The sequence below is a fragment of the Coregonus lavaretus genome (genome assembly GCF_964263955.1).
Source record: "Coregonus lavaretus genome assembly, contig: HAP1_SCAFFOLD_5493, whole genome shotgun sequence".
Taxonomy (NCBI): domain Eukaryota; kingdom Metazoa; phylum Chordata; class Actinopteri; order Salmoniformes; family Salmonidae; genus Coregonus; species Coregonus lavaretus.
The window spans coordinates 21,471-39,765 of record NW_028164776.1 but is presented as its reverse complement, the minus strand read 5'-3'; the positions used below and the strand labels follow the sequence as shown (position 1 = coordinate 39,765).

The following is an 18,295-nucleotide window of genomic DNA, read 5'->3' as shown; positions in this document are numbered from 1 at the left end:
CCTGACCATCTCTCTCTCTGTTACAGTATTCTACTACACGATACTGTTTGACCTGACCATCTCTCTCTCTGTTACAGTATTCTACTACACGATACTGTCTGACCTGACCATCTCTCTCTCTGTTACAGTATTCTACTACACGATACTGTCTGACCTGACCATCTCTCTCTCTGTTACAGTATTCTACTACACGATACTGTTTGACCTGACCATCTCTCTCTCTGTTACAGTATTCTACTACACGATACTGTCTGACCTGACCATCTCTCTCTCTGTTACAGTATTCTACTACACGATACTGTCTGACCTGACCATCTCTCTCTCTGTTACAGTATTCTACTACACGATACTGTCTGACCTGACCATCTCTCTCTCTGTTACAGTATTCTACTACACGATACTGTCTGACCTGACCATCTCTCTCTCTGTTACAGTATTCTACTACACGATACTGTCTGACCTGACCATCTCTCTCTCTGTTACAGTATTCTACTACACGATACTGTCTGACCTGACCATCTCTCTCTCTGTTACAGTATTCTACTACACGATACTGTCTGACCTGACCATCTCTCTCTCTGTTACAGTATTTCAACAATGAGAAGTATGAAGCAGAGAAGTATGATGGTTATCTGAAGACCTACGAGTCCTCCTCCCTGAAGACCACCTCTACCCTGGCCATGCTCAACTTTGGACAGAGTGTCATCTTTAGTGTGGGCCTCACTGGTATCATGGTGCTAGCTAGCAAGGGGATCATGGCAGGTCAGTCTAACCCTAACCCCTACAACCTAACTAACCCTAACTAACCCTAACCCCTACACCCTAACTAACCCTAACCCCTACACCCTAACTAACCCTAACCCCTACACCCTAACTAACCCTAACTAACCCTAACCCCTACACCCTAACTAACCCTAACTAAAGTTGATGGCTACAACCCCAACCCTACCAAAGGCATCATGACAGGTCAGTCTAACCCTAATCCTACCAAGGGCATCATGACAGGTCAGTCTAACCCTAACCCTACCAAGGGCATCATGACAGGTCAGTCTAATCCTACCAAGGGCATCCTGACAGGTCAGTCTAATCCTACCAAGGGCATCATGACAGGTCAGTCTAATCCTACCAAGGGCATCATGACAGGTCAGTCTAATCCTACCAAGGGCATCATGACAGGTCAGTCTAATCCTACCAAGGGCATCATGACAGGTCAGTCTAATCCTACCAAGGGCATCATGACAGGTCAGTCTAATCCTACCAAGGGCATCATGACAGGTCAGTCTAACCCTAACCCTACCAAGGGCATCATGACAGGTCAGTCTAATCCTACCAAGGGCATCATGACAGGTCAGTCTAATCCTACCAAGGGCATCCTGACAGGTCAGTCTAATCCTACCAAGGGCATCATGACAGGTCAGTCTAATCCTACCAAGGGCATCCTGACAGGTCAGTCTAATCCTACCAAGGGCATCATGACAGGTCAGTCTAATCCTACCAAGGGCATCATGACAGGTCAGTCTAATCCTACCAAGGGCATCATGACAGGTCAGTCTAATCCTACCAAGGGCATCCTGACAGGTCAGTCTAATCCTACCAAGGGCATCATGACAGGTCAGTCTAATCCTACCAAGGGCATCATGACAGGTCAGTCTAACCCTAACCCTACCAAGGGCATCATGACAGGTCAGTCTAATCCTACCAAGGGCATCATGGCAGGTCAGTCTAATCCTACCAAGGGCATCCTGACAGGTCAGTCTAACCCTAATCCTACCAAGGGCATCCTGACAGGTCAGTCTAACCCTAATCCTACCAAGGACATCATGACAGGTCAGTCTAATCCTACCAAGGGCATCATGACAGGTCAGTCTAATCCTACCAAGGGCATCATGACAGGTCAGTCTAACCCTAACCCTACCAAGGGCATCATGACAGGTCAGTCTAATCCTACCAAGGGCATCATGACAGGTCAGTCTAATCCTACCAAGGGCATCATGACAGGTCAGTCTAATCCTACCAAGGGCATCATGACAGGTCAGTCTAACCCTAACCCTACCAAGGGCATCATGACAGGTCAGTCTAATCCTACCAAGGGCATCCTGACAGGTCAGTCTAACCCTAATCCTACCAAGGGCATCCTGACAGGTCAGTCTAACCCTAATCCTACCAAGGGCATCATGACAGGTCAGTCTAATCCTACCAAGGGCATCATGACAGGTCAGTCTAATCCTACCAAGGGCATCATGACAGGTCAGTCTAACCCTAACCCTACCAAGGGCATCATGACAGGTCAGTCTAATCCTACCAAGGGCATCATGACAGGTCAGTCTAATCCTACCAAGGGCATCATGACAGGTCAGTCTAACCCTAACCCTACCAAGGGCATCATGACAGGTCAGTCTAATCCTACCAAGGGCATCCTGACAGGTCAGTCTAACCCTAATCCTACCAAGGGCATCCTGACAGGTCAGTCTAACCCTAATCCTACCAAGGGCATCCTGACAGGTCAGTCTAACCCTAATCCTACCAAGGGCATCATGACAGGTCAGTCTAATCCTACCAAGGGCATCATGACAGGTCAGTCTAATCCTACCAAGGGCATCATGACAGGTCAGTCTAACCATAACCCTACCAAGGGCATCATGACAGGTCAGTCTAATCCTACCAAGGGCATCATGACAGGTCAGTCTAACCCTAATCCTACCAAGGGCATCATGACAGGTCAGTCTAACCCTACCAAGGGCATCATGACAGGTCAGTCTAATCCTACCAAGGGCATCATGACAGGTCAGTCTAATCCTACCAAGGGCATCATGACAGGTCAGTCTAACCCTAATCCTACCAAGGGCATCATGACAGGTCAGTCTAATCCTACCAAGGGCATCATGACAGGTCAGTCTAACCCTAATCCTACCAAGGGCATCATGACAGGTCAGTCTAACCCTAATCCTACCAAGGGCATCATGACAGGTCAGTCTAATCCTACCAAGGGCATCATGACAGGTCAGTCTAACCCTAATCCTACCAAGGGCATCATGACAGGTCAGTCTAACCCTAACCCTACCAAGGGCATCATGACAGGTCAGTCTAATCCTACCAAGGGCATCATGACAGGTCAGTCTAACCCTAACCCTACCAAGGGCATCATGACAGGTCAGTCTAATCCTACCAAGGGCATCATGACAGGTCAGTCTAACCCTAATCCTACCAAGGGCATCATGACAGGTCAGTCTAATCCTACCAAGGGCATCATGACAGGTCAGTCTAATCCTACCAAGGGCATCATGACAGGTCAGTCTAATCCTACCAAGGGCATCATGACAGGTCAGTCTAATCCTACCAAGGGCATCATGACAGGTCAGTCTAACCCTAACCCTACCAAGGGCATCATGACAGGTCAGTCTAATCCTACCAAGGGCATCATGACAGGTCAGTCTAACCCTAATCCTACCAAGGGCATCATGACAGGTCAGTCTAACCCTAATCCTACCAAGGGCATCATGACAGGTCAGTCTAACCCTACCAAGGGCATCATGACAGGTCAGTCTAATCCTACCAAGGGCATCATGACAGGTCAGTCTAATCCTACCAAGGGCATCATGACAGGTCAGTCTAATCCTACCAAGGGCATCATGACAGGTCAGTCTAATCCTACCAAGGGCATCATGACAGGTCAGTCTAATCCTACCAAGGGCATCATGACAGGTCAGTCTAACCCTAACCCTACCAAGGGCATCATGACAGGTCAGTCTAATCCTACCAAGGGCATCATGACAGGTCAGTCTAACCCTAATCCTACCAAGGGCATCATGACAGGTCAGTCTAACCCTAATCCTACCAAGGGCATCATGACAGGTCAGTCTAACCCTACCAAGGGCATCATGACAGGTCAGTCTAATCCTACCAAGGGCATCATGACAGGTCAGTCTAATCCTACCAAGGGCATCATGACAGGTCAGTCTAACCCTACCAAGGGCATCATGACAGGTCAGTCTAATCCTACCAAGGGCATCATGACAGGTCAGTCTAACCCTAATCCTACCAAGGGCATCATGACAGGTCAGTCTAACCCTAATCCTACCAAGGGCATCATGACAGGTCAGTCTAATCCTACCAAGGGCATCATGACAGGTCAGTCTAACCCTAATCCTACCAAGGGCATCATGACAGGTCAGTCTAACCCTAACCCTACCAAGGGCATCATGACAGGTCAGTCTAATCCTACCAAGGGCATCATGACAGGTCAGTCTAATCCTACCAAGGGCATCATGACAGGTCAGTCTAATCCTACCAAGGGCATCATGACAGGTCAGTCTAACCCTAATCCTACCAAGGGCATCATGACAGGTCAGTCTAATCCTACCAAGGGCATCATGACAGGTCAGTCTAATCCTACCAAGGGCATCATGACAGGTCAGTCTAATCCTACCAAGGGCATCATGACAGGTCAGTCTAACCCTAATCCTACCAAGGGCATCATGACAGGTCAGTCTAATCCTACCAAGGGCATCATGACAGGTCAGTCTAACCCTACCAAGGGCATCATGACAGGTCAGTCTAATCCTACCAAGGGCATCATGACAGGTCAGTCTAACCCTAACCCTACCAAGGGCATCATGACAGGTCAGTCTAATCCTACCAAGGGCATCATGACAGGTCAGTCTAATCCTACCAAGGGCATCATGACAGGTCAGTCTAACCCTAACCCTACCAAGGGCATCATGACAGGTCAGTCTAATCCTACCAAGGGCATCATGACAGGTCAGTCTAATCCTACCAAGGGCATCATGACAGGTCAGTCTAACCCTAACCCTACCAAGGGCATCATGACAGGTCAGTCTAATCCTACCAAGGGCATCATGACAGGTCAGTCTAATCCTACCAAGGGCATCATGACAGGTCAGTCTAACCCTACCAAGGGCATCATGACAGGTCAGTCTAATCCTACCAAGGGCATCATGACAGGTCAGTCTAACCCTAACCCTACCAAGGGCATCATGACAGGTCAGTCTAATCCTACCAAGGGCATCATGACAGGTCAGTCTAACCCTAACCCTACCAAGGGCATCATGACAGGTCAGTCTAATCCTACCAAGGGCATCATGACAGGTCAGTCTAATCCTACCAAGGGCATCATGACAGGTCAGTCTAACCCTAACCCTACCAAGGGCATCATGACAGGTCAGTCTAATCCTACCAAGGGCATCATGACAGGTCAGTCTAACCCTAATCCTACCAAGGGCATCATGACAGGTCAGTCTAATCCTACCAAGGGCATCATGACAGGTCAGTCTAATCCTACCAAGGGCATCATGACAGGTCAGTCTAATCCTACCAAGGGCATCATGACAGGTCAGTCTAATCCTACCAAGGGCATCATGACAGGTCAGTCTAATCCTACCAAGGGCATCATGACAGGTCAGTCTAACCCTAACCCTACCAAGGGCATCATGACAGGTCAGTCTAATCCTACCAAGGGCATCATGACAGGTCAGTCTAACCCTAATCCTACCAAGGGCATCATGACAGGTCAGTCTAACCCTAATCCTACCAAGGGCATCATGACAGGTCAGTCTAACCCTACCAAGGGCATCATGACAGGTCAGTCTAATCCTACCAAGGGCATCATGACAGGTCAGTCTAATCCTACCAAGGGCATCATGACAGGTCAGTCTAATCCTACCAAGGGCATCATGACAGGTCAGTCTAATCCTACCAAGGGCATCATGACAGGTCAGTCTAATCCTACCAAGGGCATCATGACAGGTCAGTCTAACCCTAACCCTACCAAGGGCATCATGACAGGTCAGTCTAATCCTACCAAGGGCATCATGACAGGTCAGTCTAACCCTAATCCTACCAAGGGCATCATGACAGGTCAGTCTAACCCTAATCCTACCAAGGGCATCATGACAGGTCAGTCTAACCCTACCAAGGGCATCATGACAGGTCAGTCTAATCCTACCAAGGGCATCATGACAGGTCAGTCTAATCCTACCAAGGGCATCATGACAGGTCAGTCTAACCCTACCAAGGGCATCATGACAGGTCAGTCTAATCCTACCAAGGGCATCATGACAGGTCAGTCTAACCCTAATCCTACCAAGGGCATCATGACAGGTCAGTCTAATCCTACCAAGGGCATCATGACAGGTCAGTCTAATCCTACCAAGGGCATCATGACAGGTCAGTCTAATCCTACCAAGGGCATCATGACAGGTCAGTCTAACCCTACCAAGGGCATCATGACAGGTCAGTCTAATCCTACCAAGGGCATCATGACAGGTCAGTCTAATCCTAATCCTACCAAGGGCATCATGACAGGTCAGTCTAACCCTAATCCTACCAAGGGCATCATGACAGGTCAGTCTAATCCTACCAAGGGCATCATGACAGGTCAGTCTAATCCTACCAAGGGCATCATGACAGGTCAGTCTAATCCTAATCCTACCAAGGGCATCATGACAGGTCAGTCTAATCCTACCAAGGGCATCATGACAGGTCAGTCTAATCCTACCAAGGGCATCATGACAGGTCAGTCTAACCCTAACCCTACCAAGGGCATCATGACAGGTGAGGAGAGGGTCTAGAAATAGAATGATAGAGAACCATTTAATCTGTGCTGTGATTGGTTTGAGTTCCTTGAAGTACCTGTGGAAGTTTGACAGTGTGTTGTTGATGTTGTTGACAGGCTCTATGACCGTAGGAGACCTGGTGATGGTGAACGGTCTGCTGTTCCAGCTCTCTCTGCCTCTTAACTTCCTGGGCACCGTGTACAGAGAGACGCGTCAGGCCCTGATCGACATGAATACTCTCTTCACACTGCTCAGTGTTGACACCAAGATCAAGGTAACACACACTAATTGCACCCTATTCCCTATGTAGTGCACTTCTTTTGGGTCAGAGCCCACCTTGTGCTGATCTATCTAGAACACCAATTACTGACTAGCTGCACTCAGTATTCCTAAGGGTTAGGTTCTATACTTCTAGTCCAGTTCCTCTCCTGTCTCTCCTCTGTCTATATGAGAAGGAGCTGGCCCCTGCCCTCCTTGTGACCCCCCCAGGAGGGTTAGAGGTCAGGGGTCAGGGGTTACTATATAGTAACTAGTCTATCCTAACTCTGTCTCTCTACTCTAGGAGAGAGATCTGGCCCCTCCTCTCTCTGTGACCCCTCAAGAAGCCACCATCAGGTTTGAGGATGTCTACTTTGAGTACCTGGAAGGACAGAAGGTTCTAGAGGGGGTCTCCTTCCAGGTGCCGGCTGGGAAGAAGGTGGCCATCGTGGGAGGGAGCGGATCAGGGTAGGTACTCGTTTAGAAAGGCCTTGACCTGTCGGAAATGGTAATATTAAGTGCACTGGTCAACAGTAGGGTTGGAAAATTCTGGTAGCTTTCTCAAAGTTTCCTCATCCTGGTCTGGACGGTGTCTGATTGGCCACGTCTACATACATACTCACAGTATTCCAGATAGTAGCTCATATCCTGCTTAAGGTCTAATTCGGGATCAGCTGTTTACAGTGAGAGGAAAAAAGTATTTGATCCCCTGTTCTTACCCCCCCAAAGTAATAATGGTTCGGGCGGTGCAGTTGCCGTACCAGGCGGTGATGCAGCCCGATGTACTGAGAACCCAGCTGGCTGTATGGACGTGGACAGTATATCCGCAGAGAGCCATGATTCTGTGAAACAGAGTATGTTACAGTCCCTGATGTCTCTTTGGAAGGAGATCCTCGCCCTGAGCTCATCTACTTTATTATCCAGGGACTGAACATTAGCGGGTAATATGCTCGGAAGCGGTGGATGTTGTGCACGCCTCCTGAGTCGGACTAGAAGTCCACTCCGATAACCTCTTCTCCACCGGCGGCGTCTTGGAGCAGCCTCTGGGATAAGTTCAGTTGCCCTGTGGGGTAAGAACAAAGGATCCGATTCCGGAAAGTCGTATTTCTGGTCGGAATGCCGGTGCGTTACCGCCGCTCTGATATCCAAAAGTTATTTCCAGCTGTTCTGGGCTAATAATGTTAGAAATAACACCCAAAAAAAAACGAAATACCGCAAAGTTGCGTAGGAGCTAGAAGCAGAGCTGCCATGTCTGTCACCGACATTGGTTCCACATTCAGGAAGAGCACCATAGGAATAATGGTTCTGTGTTTCAGGAAGAGCACCATAGGAATTATAGTTCTGTGTTTCAGGAAGAGCACCATAGGAATTATAGTTCTGTGTTTCAGGAAGAGCACCATAGGAATTATGGTTCTGTGTTTCAGGAAGAGCACCATAGGAATTATGGTTCTGTGTTTCAGGAAGAGCACCATAGGAATTATGGTTCTGTGTTTCAGGAAGAGCACCATAGGAATAATGGTTCTGTGTTTCAGGAAGAGCACCATAGTAATAATGGTTCTGTGTTTCAGGAAGAGCACCATAGGAATAATGGTTCTGTGTTTCAGGAAGAGCACCATAGTGCGTTTGTTGTTCCGGTTTTATGAGCCCCAGAAGGGAAACATCTACATCGCTGGACAGAACATCAGAGATGTTGGACTGGACAGTCTGCGACAGGCCGTAGGAGTGGTACCACAGGTAAAACTAACTTGATTTGATAAACTTTGATTTGATTGAACTTATTGATCCTGCGTTAAGTTGGGGGCACTGTGGAAGCGTATAGAAACTACAGGTTCTTTCCTTCAGACGTTGAAAGAACAGTTTGTTTCTACACTTTATTTTGTTCTCCTGATGTTTCCTCTCCTCAAGTTGAACTGAAGGTCAATCTCTCCCCCCCTCCCCCCCTCCTCCCTACCCAGGATGCAGTGCTCTTCCACAACACCATCTTCTACAACCTTCAGTACGGGAACATCAACGCCACGTCAGAGGAAGTGTACCAGGTGGCACGGCTGGCAGGGATACACGACGCCATCCTCAGGATGCCACACGGATACGACACTCAGGTCGGCGAGAGGGGACTCAAACTGTCAGGTAGGGGTCGGGGAGAGGGGACTCAAACTGTCAGGTAGGGGTCGGGGAGAGGGGACTCAAACTGTCAGGTAGGGACGGGGAGAGGGTACTCAAACTGTCAGGTAGGGGTCGGGGAGAGGGGACTCAAACTGTCAGGTAGTGGAGAGGGGACTCAAACTGTCAGGTAGGGGTCGGGGAGAGGGGGCTCAAACTGTCAGGTAGGGGTCGGGGAGAGGGCACTCAAACTGTCAGGTAGGGGTCGGGGAGAGGGGACTCAAACTGTCAGGTAGTGGAGAGGGGACTCAAACTGTCAGGTAGGGGTCGGGGAGAGGGGACTCAAACTGTCAGGTAGGGGTCGGGGAGAGGGGACTCAAACTGTCAGGTAGGGGTCGGGGAGAGGGGACTCAAACTGTCAGGTAGGAGTCGGGGAGAGGGGACTCAAACTGTCAGGTAGGGGTCGGGGAGAGGGGACTCAAACTGTCAGGTAGGGACGGGGAGAGGGTACTCAAACTGTCAGGTAGGGGTCGGGGAGAGGGGACTCAAACTGTCAGGTAGTGGAGAGGGGACTCAAACTGTCAGGTAGGGGTCGGGGAGAGGGGACTCAAACTGTCAGGTAGGGGTCGGGGAGAGGGGACTCAAACTGTCAGGTAGGGGTCGGGGAGAGGGGACTCAAACTGTCAGGTAGGAGTCGGGGAGAGGGGACTCAAACTGTCAGGTAGGGGTCGGGGAGAGGGGACTCAAACTGTCAGGTAGGGACGGGGAGAGGGTACTCAAACTGTCAGGTAGGGGTCGGGGAGAGGGGACTCAAACTGTCAGGTAGTGGAGAGGGGACTCAAACTGTCAGGTAGGGGTCGGGGAGAGGGGACTCAAACTGTCAGGTAGGGGTCGGGGAGAGGGGACTCAAACTGTCAGGTAGGGGTCGGGGAGAGGGGACTCAAACTGTCAGGTAGGGATGGGGGAGAGGGGACTCAAACTGTCAGGTAGGAGTCGGGGAGAGGGGACTCAAACTGTCAGGTCGGGGAGAGGGGACTCAAACTGTCAGGTAGGGGTCGGGGAGAGGGGACTCAAACTGTCAGGTAGGGGTCGGGGAGAGGGGACTCAAACTGTCAGGTAGGGGTCGGGGAGAGGGGACTCAAACTGTCAGGTAGGGGTCGGGGAGAGGGGACTCAAACTGTCAGGTAGTGGAGAGGGGACTCAAACTGTCAGGTAGGGGTCGGGGAGAGGGGACTCAAACTGTCAGGTAGGGATGGGGGAGAGGGGACTCAAACTGTCAGGTAGTGGAGAGGGGACTCAAACTGTCAGGTAGGGGTCGGGGAGAGGGGACTCAAACTGTCAGGTAGGGGTCGGGGAGAGGGGACTCAAACTGTCAGGTAGGGGTCGGGGAGAGGGGACTCAAACTGTCAGGTAGGAGTCGGGGAGAGGGGACTCAAACTGTCAGGTAGGGGTCGGGGAGAGGGGACTCAAACTGTCAGGTAGGGACGGGGAGAGGGTACTCAAACTGTCAGGTAGGGGTCGGGGAGAGGGGACTCAAACTGTCAGGTAGTGGAGAGGGGACTCAAACTGTCAGGTAGGGGTCGGGGAGAGGGGACTCAAACTGTCAGGTAGGGGTCGGGGAGAGGGGACTCAAACTGTCAGGTAGGGGTCGGGGAGAGGGGACTCAAACTGTCAGGTAGGGATGGGGGAGAGGGGACTCAAACTGTCAGGTAGGAGTCGGGGAGAGGGGACTCAAACTGTCAGGTCGGGGAGAGGGGACTCAAACTGTCAGGTAGGGGTCGGGGAGAGGGGACTCAAACTGTCAGGTAGGGATGGGGGAGAGGGGACTCAAACTGTCAGGTAGTGGAGAGGGGACTCAAACTGTCAGGTAGGGGTCGGGGAGAGGGGACTCAAACTGTCAGGTAGGGATGGGGGAGAGGGGACTCAAACTGTCAGGTAGGGGTCGGGGAGAGGGGACTCAAACTGTCAGGTAGGGGTCGGGGAGAGGGGACTCAAACTGTCAGGTAGGGGTCGGGGAGAGGGCACTCAAACTGTCAGGTAGGGGTCGGGGAGAGGGGACTCAAACTGTCAGGTAGTGGAGAGGGGACTCAAACTGTCAGGTAGGGGTCGGGGAGAGGGGACTCAAACTGTCAGGTAGGGGTCGGGGAGAGGGGACTCAAACTGTCAGGTAGGGGTCGGGGAGAGGGGACTCAAACTGTCAGGTAGGGGTCGGGGAGAGGGGACTCAAACTGTCAGGTAGGAGTCGGGGAGAGGGGACTCAAACTGTCAGGTAGGGGTCGGGGAGAGGGGACTCAAACTGTCAGGTAGGGACGGGGAGAGGGTACTCAAACTGTCAGGTAGGGGTCGGGGAGAGGGGACTCAAACTGTCAGGTAGTGGAGAGGGGACTCAAACTGTCAGGTAGGGGTCGGGGAGAGGGGACTCAAACTGTCAGGTAGGGGTCGGGGAGAGGGGACTCAAACTGTCAGGTAGGGGTCGGGGAGAGGGGACTCAAACTGTCAGGTAGGGATGGGGGAGAGGGGACTCAAACTGTCAGGTAGGAGTCGGGGAGAGGGGACTCAAACTGTCAGGTCGGGGAGAGGGGACTCAAACTGTCAGGTAGGGGTCGGGGAGAGGGGACTCAAACTGTCAGGTAGGGGTCGGGGAGAGGGGACTCAAACTGTCAGGTAGGGATGGGGGAGAGGGGACTCAAACTGTCAGGTAGGAGTCGGGGAGAGGGGACTCAAACTGTCAGGTCGGGGAGAGGGGACTCAAACTGTCAGGTAGGGGTCGGGGAGAGGGGACTCAAACTGTCAGGTAGGGGTCGGGGAGAGGGGACTCAAACTGTCAGGTAGGGGTCGGGGAGAGGGGACTCAAACTGTCAGGTAGGGGTCGGGGAGAGGGGACTCAAACTGTCAGGTAGTGGAGAGGGGACTCAAACTGTCAGGTAGGGGTCGGGGAGAGGGGACTCAAACTGTCAGGTAGGGATGGGGGAGAGGGGACTCAAACTGTCAGGTAGTGGAGAGGGGACTCAAACTGTCAGGTAGGGGTCGGGGAGAGGGCACTCAAACTGTCAGGTAGGGGTCGGGGAGAGGGGACTCAAACTGTCAGGTAGTGGAGAGGGGACTCAAACTGTCAGGTAGGGGTCGGGGAGAGGGGACTCAAACTGTCAGGTAGGGGTCGGGGAGAGGGGACTCAAACTGTCAGGTAGGGGTCGGGGAGAGGGGACTCAAACTGTCAGGTAGGGGTCGGGGAGAGGGGACTCAAACTGTCAGGTAGGGGTCGGGGAGAGGGGACTCAAACTGTCAGGTAGGGGTCGGGGAGAGGGGACTCAAACTGTCAGGTAGGAGTCGGGGAGAGGGGACTCAAACTGTCAGGTAGGGACGGGGAGAGGGTACTCAAACTGTCAGGTAGGGGTCGGGGAGAGGGGACTCAAACTGTCAGGTAGTGGAGAGGGGACTCAAACTGTCAGGTAGGGGTCGGGGAGAGGGGGCTCAAACTGTCAGGTAGGGGTCGGGGAGAGGGCACTCAAACTGTCAGGTAGGGGTCGGGGAGAGGGGACTCAAACTGTCAGGTAGTGGAGAGGGGACTCAAACTGTCAGGTAGGGGTCGGGGAGAGGGGACTCAAACTGTCAGGTAGGGGTCGGGGAGAGGGGACTCAAACTGTCAGGTAGGGGTCGGGGAGAGGGGACTCAAACTGTCAGGTAGGGATGGGGGAGAGGGGACTCAAACTGTCAGGTAGGAGTCGGGGAGAGGGGACTCAAACTGTCAGGTCGGGGAGAGGGGACTCAAACTGTCAGGTAGGGGTCGGGGAGAGGGGACTCAAACTGTCAGGTAGGGGTCGGGGAGAGGGGACTCAAACTGTCAGGTAGGGGTCGGGGAGAGGGGACTCAAACTGTCAGGTAGGGGTCGGGGAGAGGGGACTCAAACTGTCAGGTAGTGGAGAGGGGACTCAAACTGTCAGGTAGGGGTCGGGGAGAGGGGACTCAAACTGTCAGGTAGGGATGGGGGAGAGGGGACTCAAACTGTCAGGTAGGGGTCGGGGAGAGGGGACTCAAACTGTCAGGTAGGGGTCGGGGAGAGGGGACTCAAACTGTCAGGTAGGGGTCGGGGAGAGGGCACTCAAACTGTCAGGTAGGGGTCGGGGAGAGGGGACTCAAACTGTCAGGTAGTGGAGAGGGGACTCAAACTGTCAGGTAGTGGTCGGGGAGAGGGGACTCAAACTGTCAGGTAGGGGTCGGGGAGAGGGGACTCAAACTGTCAGGTAGGGGTCGGGGAGAGGGGACTCAAACTGTCAGGTAGGGGTCGGGGAGAGGGGACTCAAACTGTCAGGTAGGGGTCGGGGAGAGGGGACTCAAACTGTCAGGTAGTGGAGAGGGGACTCAAACTGTCAGGTAGGGGTCGGGGAGAGGGGACTCAAACTGTCAGGTAGGGGTCGGGGAGAGGGGACTCAAACTGTCAGGTAGGGGTCGGGGAGAGGGGACTCAAACTGTCAGGTAGTGGAGAGGGGACTCAAACTGTCAGGTAGGGGTCGGGGAGAGGGGACTCAAACTGTCAGGTAGGGGTCGGGGAGAGGGGACTCAAACTGTCAGGTAGGGGTCGGGGAGAGGGGACTCAAACTGTCAGGTAGGGGTCGGGGAGAGGGGACTCAAACTGTCAGGTAGGGGTCGGGGAGAGGGGACTCAAACTGTCAGGTAGTGGAGAGGGGACTCAAACTGTCAGGTAGGGGTCGGGGAGAGGGGACTCAAACTGTCAGGTAGGGATGGGGGAGAGGGGACTCAAACTGTCAGGTAGGGGTCGGGGAGAGGGGACTCAAACTGTCAGGTAGGGGTCGGGGAGAGGGGACTCAAACTGTCAGGTAGGGGTCGGGGAGAGGGCACTCAAACTGTCAGGTAGGGGTCGGGGAGAGGGGACTCAAACTGTCAGGTAGGGGTCGGGGAGAGGGGACTCAAACTGTCAGGTAGGGGTCGGGGAGAGGGGACTCAAACTGTCAGGTAGGGGTCGGGGAGAGGGGACTCAAACTGTCAGGTAGGGGTCGGGGAGAGGGGACTCAAACTGTCAGGTAGGGGTCGGGGAGAGGGGACTCAAACTGTCAGGTAGGGGTCGGGGAGAGGGGACTCAAACTGTCAGGTAGGGGTCGGGGAGAGGGGACTCAAACTGTCAGGTAGGGGTCGGGGAGAGGGGACTCAAACTGTCAGGTAGGGGTCGGGTAGGGCTCTGTTGCCTTGTCAAGACTGCATTATGTACTTCCTGTTCTGTCTCTGTTGCCTTGTGTCAAGACTGCATTATGTACTTCCTGTTTTGTCTCTGTTGCCGGGTGTGTCAAGACTGCATGATGTACTTGGTGTGTTTCAGGTGGGGAGAAGCAGCGTGTGGCCATAGCCAGGGCCATACTGAAGAACCCTCCTATCCTGCTGTACGATGAAGCTACGTCCTCACTGGACTCTATCACTGAGGAGGTAACCCACACACTTCACAATCTCCTGTTGTCTCTTCTGCAGCTCAACTCAGTGTACCAACCAACCTGTCAGCTCAGTAGATGTTAGGGGACAGAAAGAGTAACTGTGCCCTGAACTTGGAGAGGATAGACCACGTCATATTATACCTGTCGATTTTTATTGCTTTCTTATTGTGAAGCTTTTTATATGGGCATATGTAAATATCATCAGGAGCACACAGGGGTGGGAAGGAGGGGTGATGATGACAGGATATATTGCTGGTTGCTGCTGTGTTGACTTAGTTGTCTTAAAGTTATGTCATTTCCCAGAGAAACCGGCTTCATTATATATGCTGCCTGTTATATTGGCATTCGTGTGCGGCTAGAACATTCTATAACTATTTCTAATACTTCATGTTCCTGTGTTGTTTCTCTAGAACATTCTAGAACTATTTATAATAGATTCAGTAAATAGGTCAATCGAACTCGACCAAAACAATAGAATTGCCATGGAAACGCGTGAATAGAATTGCCATGGAAACTTGTGAATAGAATTGCAATGGAAACACGTGGGGGAAAGATCCTGAGTCACCTCATTGCCCCTAAGCAAAATTAACCCTGCATTTAGATTATTGTTTATATATGTATTTCATACTATGTTGAGGTAAAAATTGGAGTGTAATGCTTGTATAGATGTCAACCATAACACATGTTCAGCGATTGTTACCAATCAACCGCATTACAGTTCAAAATGACTTTGACTACCACCAACGATTTCTGTATGCTAGCAATGCTAACCAGCTTATACAAATGGGAGTTAGCATTTAGCAGCCACTTCTTCTAAAACGGAAAAGGGACAACTTCTACATGTTATGCAGCGAAAACAGCCAGATATATGCAAATCGGACTTAAGTAAGCACATTGTGGGTCTGTTACAATACATAACTCATGACGGATTTGACGAGTATCCATTTTGTTAGATCAGATTTGTTGAATGTGCGCCAATCTGGTCAATGGAATGTTTGTGTTCCATTTACTCCTTAACCACATCTATACTTGATGTTCCTGTGTTGTTTCTATACAGCGTTCTAGAACTATTTCTAATACTTGATGTTCCTGTGTTTTCTCTACAGTATTATATAACTAAATTATTTATAATAGTTGATGTGTTGTTCTGGAACATTCTAGAACTGTTTTTAATACTTGATGTTCCTCTGTTTCTCTACAACATTCTAGTACCATTTCTAATACTTCATGTTTCTGTGTTCTAGAGTGTTCTAGAACTATGTCTAATACTTCATGGTGATTCTGTGTACTTCTAGAACATTCTTAGTTCCATGAAGGGTCTGGTCCAGGACCGGACGTCCGTGTTCATCGCTCACAGACTGTCCACCATCGTAGACGCAGACGAGATCATCGTACTCAACAAGGTAAGAAGACCTTCTCATAGTGATTCTTCCAGGGAGGGAGCTTTTTTCCCCAACTTTTCCTGTTGAAAAGCAATATCCCAAGTATAAATAGAGTAAATGACACACTAAAGGGTAAAGAATATATTTGGGAGCAAAATAGTTTTTTTTTTTTTATACAACTGCAAACTTCAAGAAGTAGTACTTTACTGAAAATATATACTTGGGATATTTACATTTAGAAATTGGTGATAGCCAGTGGAACAAGCACTTGTTATTGGATGTTTTTTTTTTATTGGGGGTGGTGGAAGAAGGATTACTTTATACGAGAGAGAGAGAGAGAGAGAGATTCAATACTGCATTTTGTGTCAGTCATTTTTACATGGACTTTAGTGTGACTCAACTAGACTTTATAGTAGCATAATCCTCCCCCCCCCCGTCCTTCTTCCTCTCTCCCCATCTGTCTCCCCTCCTCTCCCCCCCCTCCGTCCTTCTCCCTCTCTCCCCATCTGTCTCCCCTCCAGGGGAAGATAGCAGAGCGAGGAGACCACCACTCTCTGCTGGCTACTCCAGGGTCTCTGTACGCTGACCTGTGGAACACTCAGAACAGTAAGATACTGAACAGTAGGAACAGCCCAGTGGAGCTGCAGCCAGAGAGACTCAGCCAGAAGGAGCAGGAGAGGAAGAAACTACAGGAGGAGATCATGAACAGTGTCAAGGGCTGTGGGAACTGCTCCTGTTGAGGAGAGACAAGGACAGGAGGCCGCCTCCTCTTCCCCACCTGCTTCAATACTTAAAATAAATAAATATGCCATTTAGCAGACGCTTTTATCCAAAGCGACTTACCGTCATGCGTGCATACATTTTTACGTATGGGTGGTCCCGGGGATCGAACCTTGGCGTTACAAGCGCCGTGCTCTACCAGCTGAGCTACAGAGGACCACTACTCCTCCCTCCTTCCTTCACTCACTGACAGTCTGCACTCTCTCAGGGGAGGGTACACCTACACCTCTCTCCATCTCACCCCTGCCACGCCAAACCCTGTAACCCACCCCCGGCTGGCTGCCCCTCCCCCCGAGAAGGCGATTGGTGGCCGAAGAGGAGACTGAGAAGGAAAGGCTGTCTGCCGTTGGCTGATGTTTACAGAGAGGCAGCGTTCATCTGCCAATCAGCTCAGCCCAAACCACGAACAAGACATCATGTTGTATATGACTAAGACCATGACTGAGTATTAACTTTACATTTACATTTAGAGCCTATTGGTCAGATCGGTGCCCATGTTGCATGATGTCATGTACAGTTTGGTAGAGTAATGGAATATGTATAATTCTATAAAAGCACTGGAGAAAGAAGATGGGCTTTTTGTGTGAAAACCTGAATAAAGAGCAGTGATGTTCTGCTGCCTGTAGTGATCTGTCAGTCTGGTGAAGGTGAGGTCTTTCTTAATGCTGTCAGTGTGTGACTGATCATTCAAGACGATTTGGGTCAACGTGGGATTTGTGTCGGCCACCCTTGAAAGATGTCTGTTATTTTAATCAGTCAGTTTGGTCAGGTGACATCATGCCACCAACGTTCTGTCCCTGAATGAACTCCTCTCTGTGAGGTGAAAGGTCAGGCTGAGGTTTGTGCCCCCTACCCCCACTAACCTTAACCCCTCCTGTACCCTGCTGGGGGATCATTGGGGGATCTAGCTCATCACCATATAGAGCAGGGATATTACATTTACCTTTACGTCATTTAGCAGACGCTCTTATCCAGAGCCACTTTCAAATTGGTGCATTCAACTTATGATAGCAAGTGGGACAACCACTTTTTATTTTAATGGGGGGGGGGGGGGGGGTAGAAGGATTACTGTTATACTATTCCAGGTATTCCTTAAAGAGGTAGGGTTTCAAGTGTCTCCGGAAGGTGGTCAGTGACTCTGCTGTCCTGGCGTCGTGGGGGAGCTTGTTCCACCATTGGTGTGCCAGAGCAGCGAACAGTTTTGACTGGGCTGAGCGGGAACTGTGCTTCCGCAGAGGTAGGGGAGCTAGCAGGCCAGAGGTGGATGAACGCAATGCCCTCGTTTGGGTGTAGGGTCTGATCAGAGCCTGAAGGTAAGGAGGTGCCGTTCCCCTAACAGCTCCGTAGCCAAGCACCATGGTCTTGTAGCAGATGCGAGCCTCAACTGGAAGCCAGTGGAGTGTGCGGAGGAGCGGGGTGACATGAGAGAACTTGGGAAGGTTGAACACCAGACGGGCTGCGGCATTCTGGATGAGTTGTAGGGGTTTAATGGCACAGGCAGGGAGCCCAGCCAACAGCGAGTTGCAGTAATCCAGACGGGAGATGACAAGTGCCTGGATTAGGACCTGTGCCGCTTTCTGTGTAAGGTAGGGTCGTACTCTCCGAATGTTGTAGAGCATGAACCTGCAGGATCGGGTCACCGCTTTGATGTTAGCAGAGAACGACAGGGTGTTGTCCAGGGTCACGCCAAGGTTCTTTGCACACTGGGAGGAGGACACAATGGAGTTATCAATCATGGAGCGGGCAGCCCAGGGAGGAAGAG

General features: G+C 51.2%; 1 protein-coding gene across 1 annotated transcript; it reads left to right on the top strand.

The window, feature by feature from the left end:
• The first annotated feature begins 565 nt into the window (after nucleotides 1–565).
• LOC311116643 (iron-sulfur clusters transporter ABCB7, mitochondrial) lies at nucleotides 566–17,158 on the top strand. Its single transcript, XM_084191700.1, has 8 exons — nucleotides 566–762; nucleotides 6,689–6,846; nucleotides 7,135–7,298; nucleotides 8,435–8,564; nucleotides 8,786–8,957; nucleotides 14,263–14,366; nucleotides 15,667–15,774; nucleotides 16,275–17,158. Exons 1-8 carry the CDS (start codon nucleotides 681–683, stop codon nucleotides 16,491–16,493), a joined length of 1,137 nt encoding a protein of 378 aa, XP_084047826.1. The 5' UTR covers nucleotides 566–680; the 3' UTR covers nucleotides 16,494–17,158.
• Nucleotides 17,159–18,295: the final 1,137 nt, after the last annotated feature.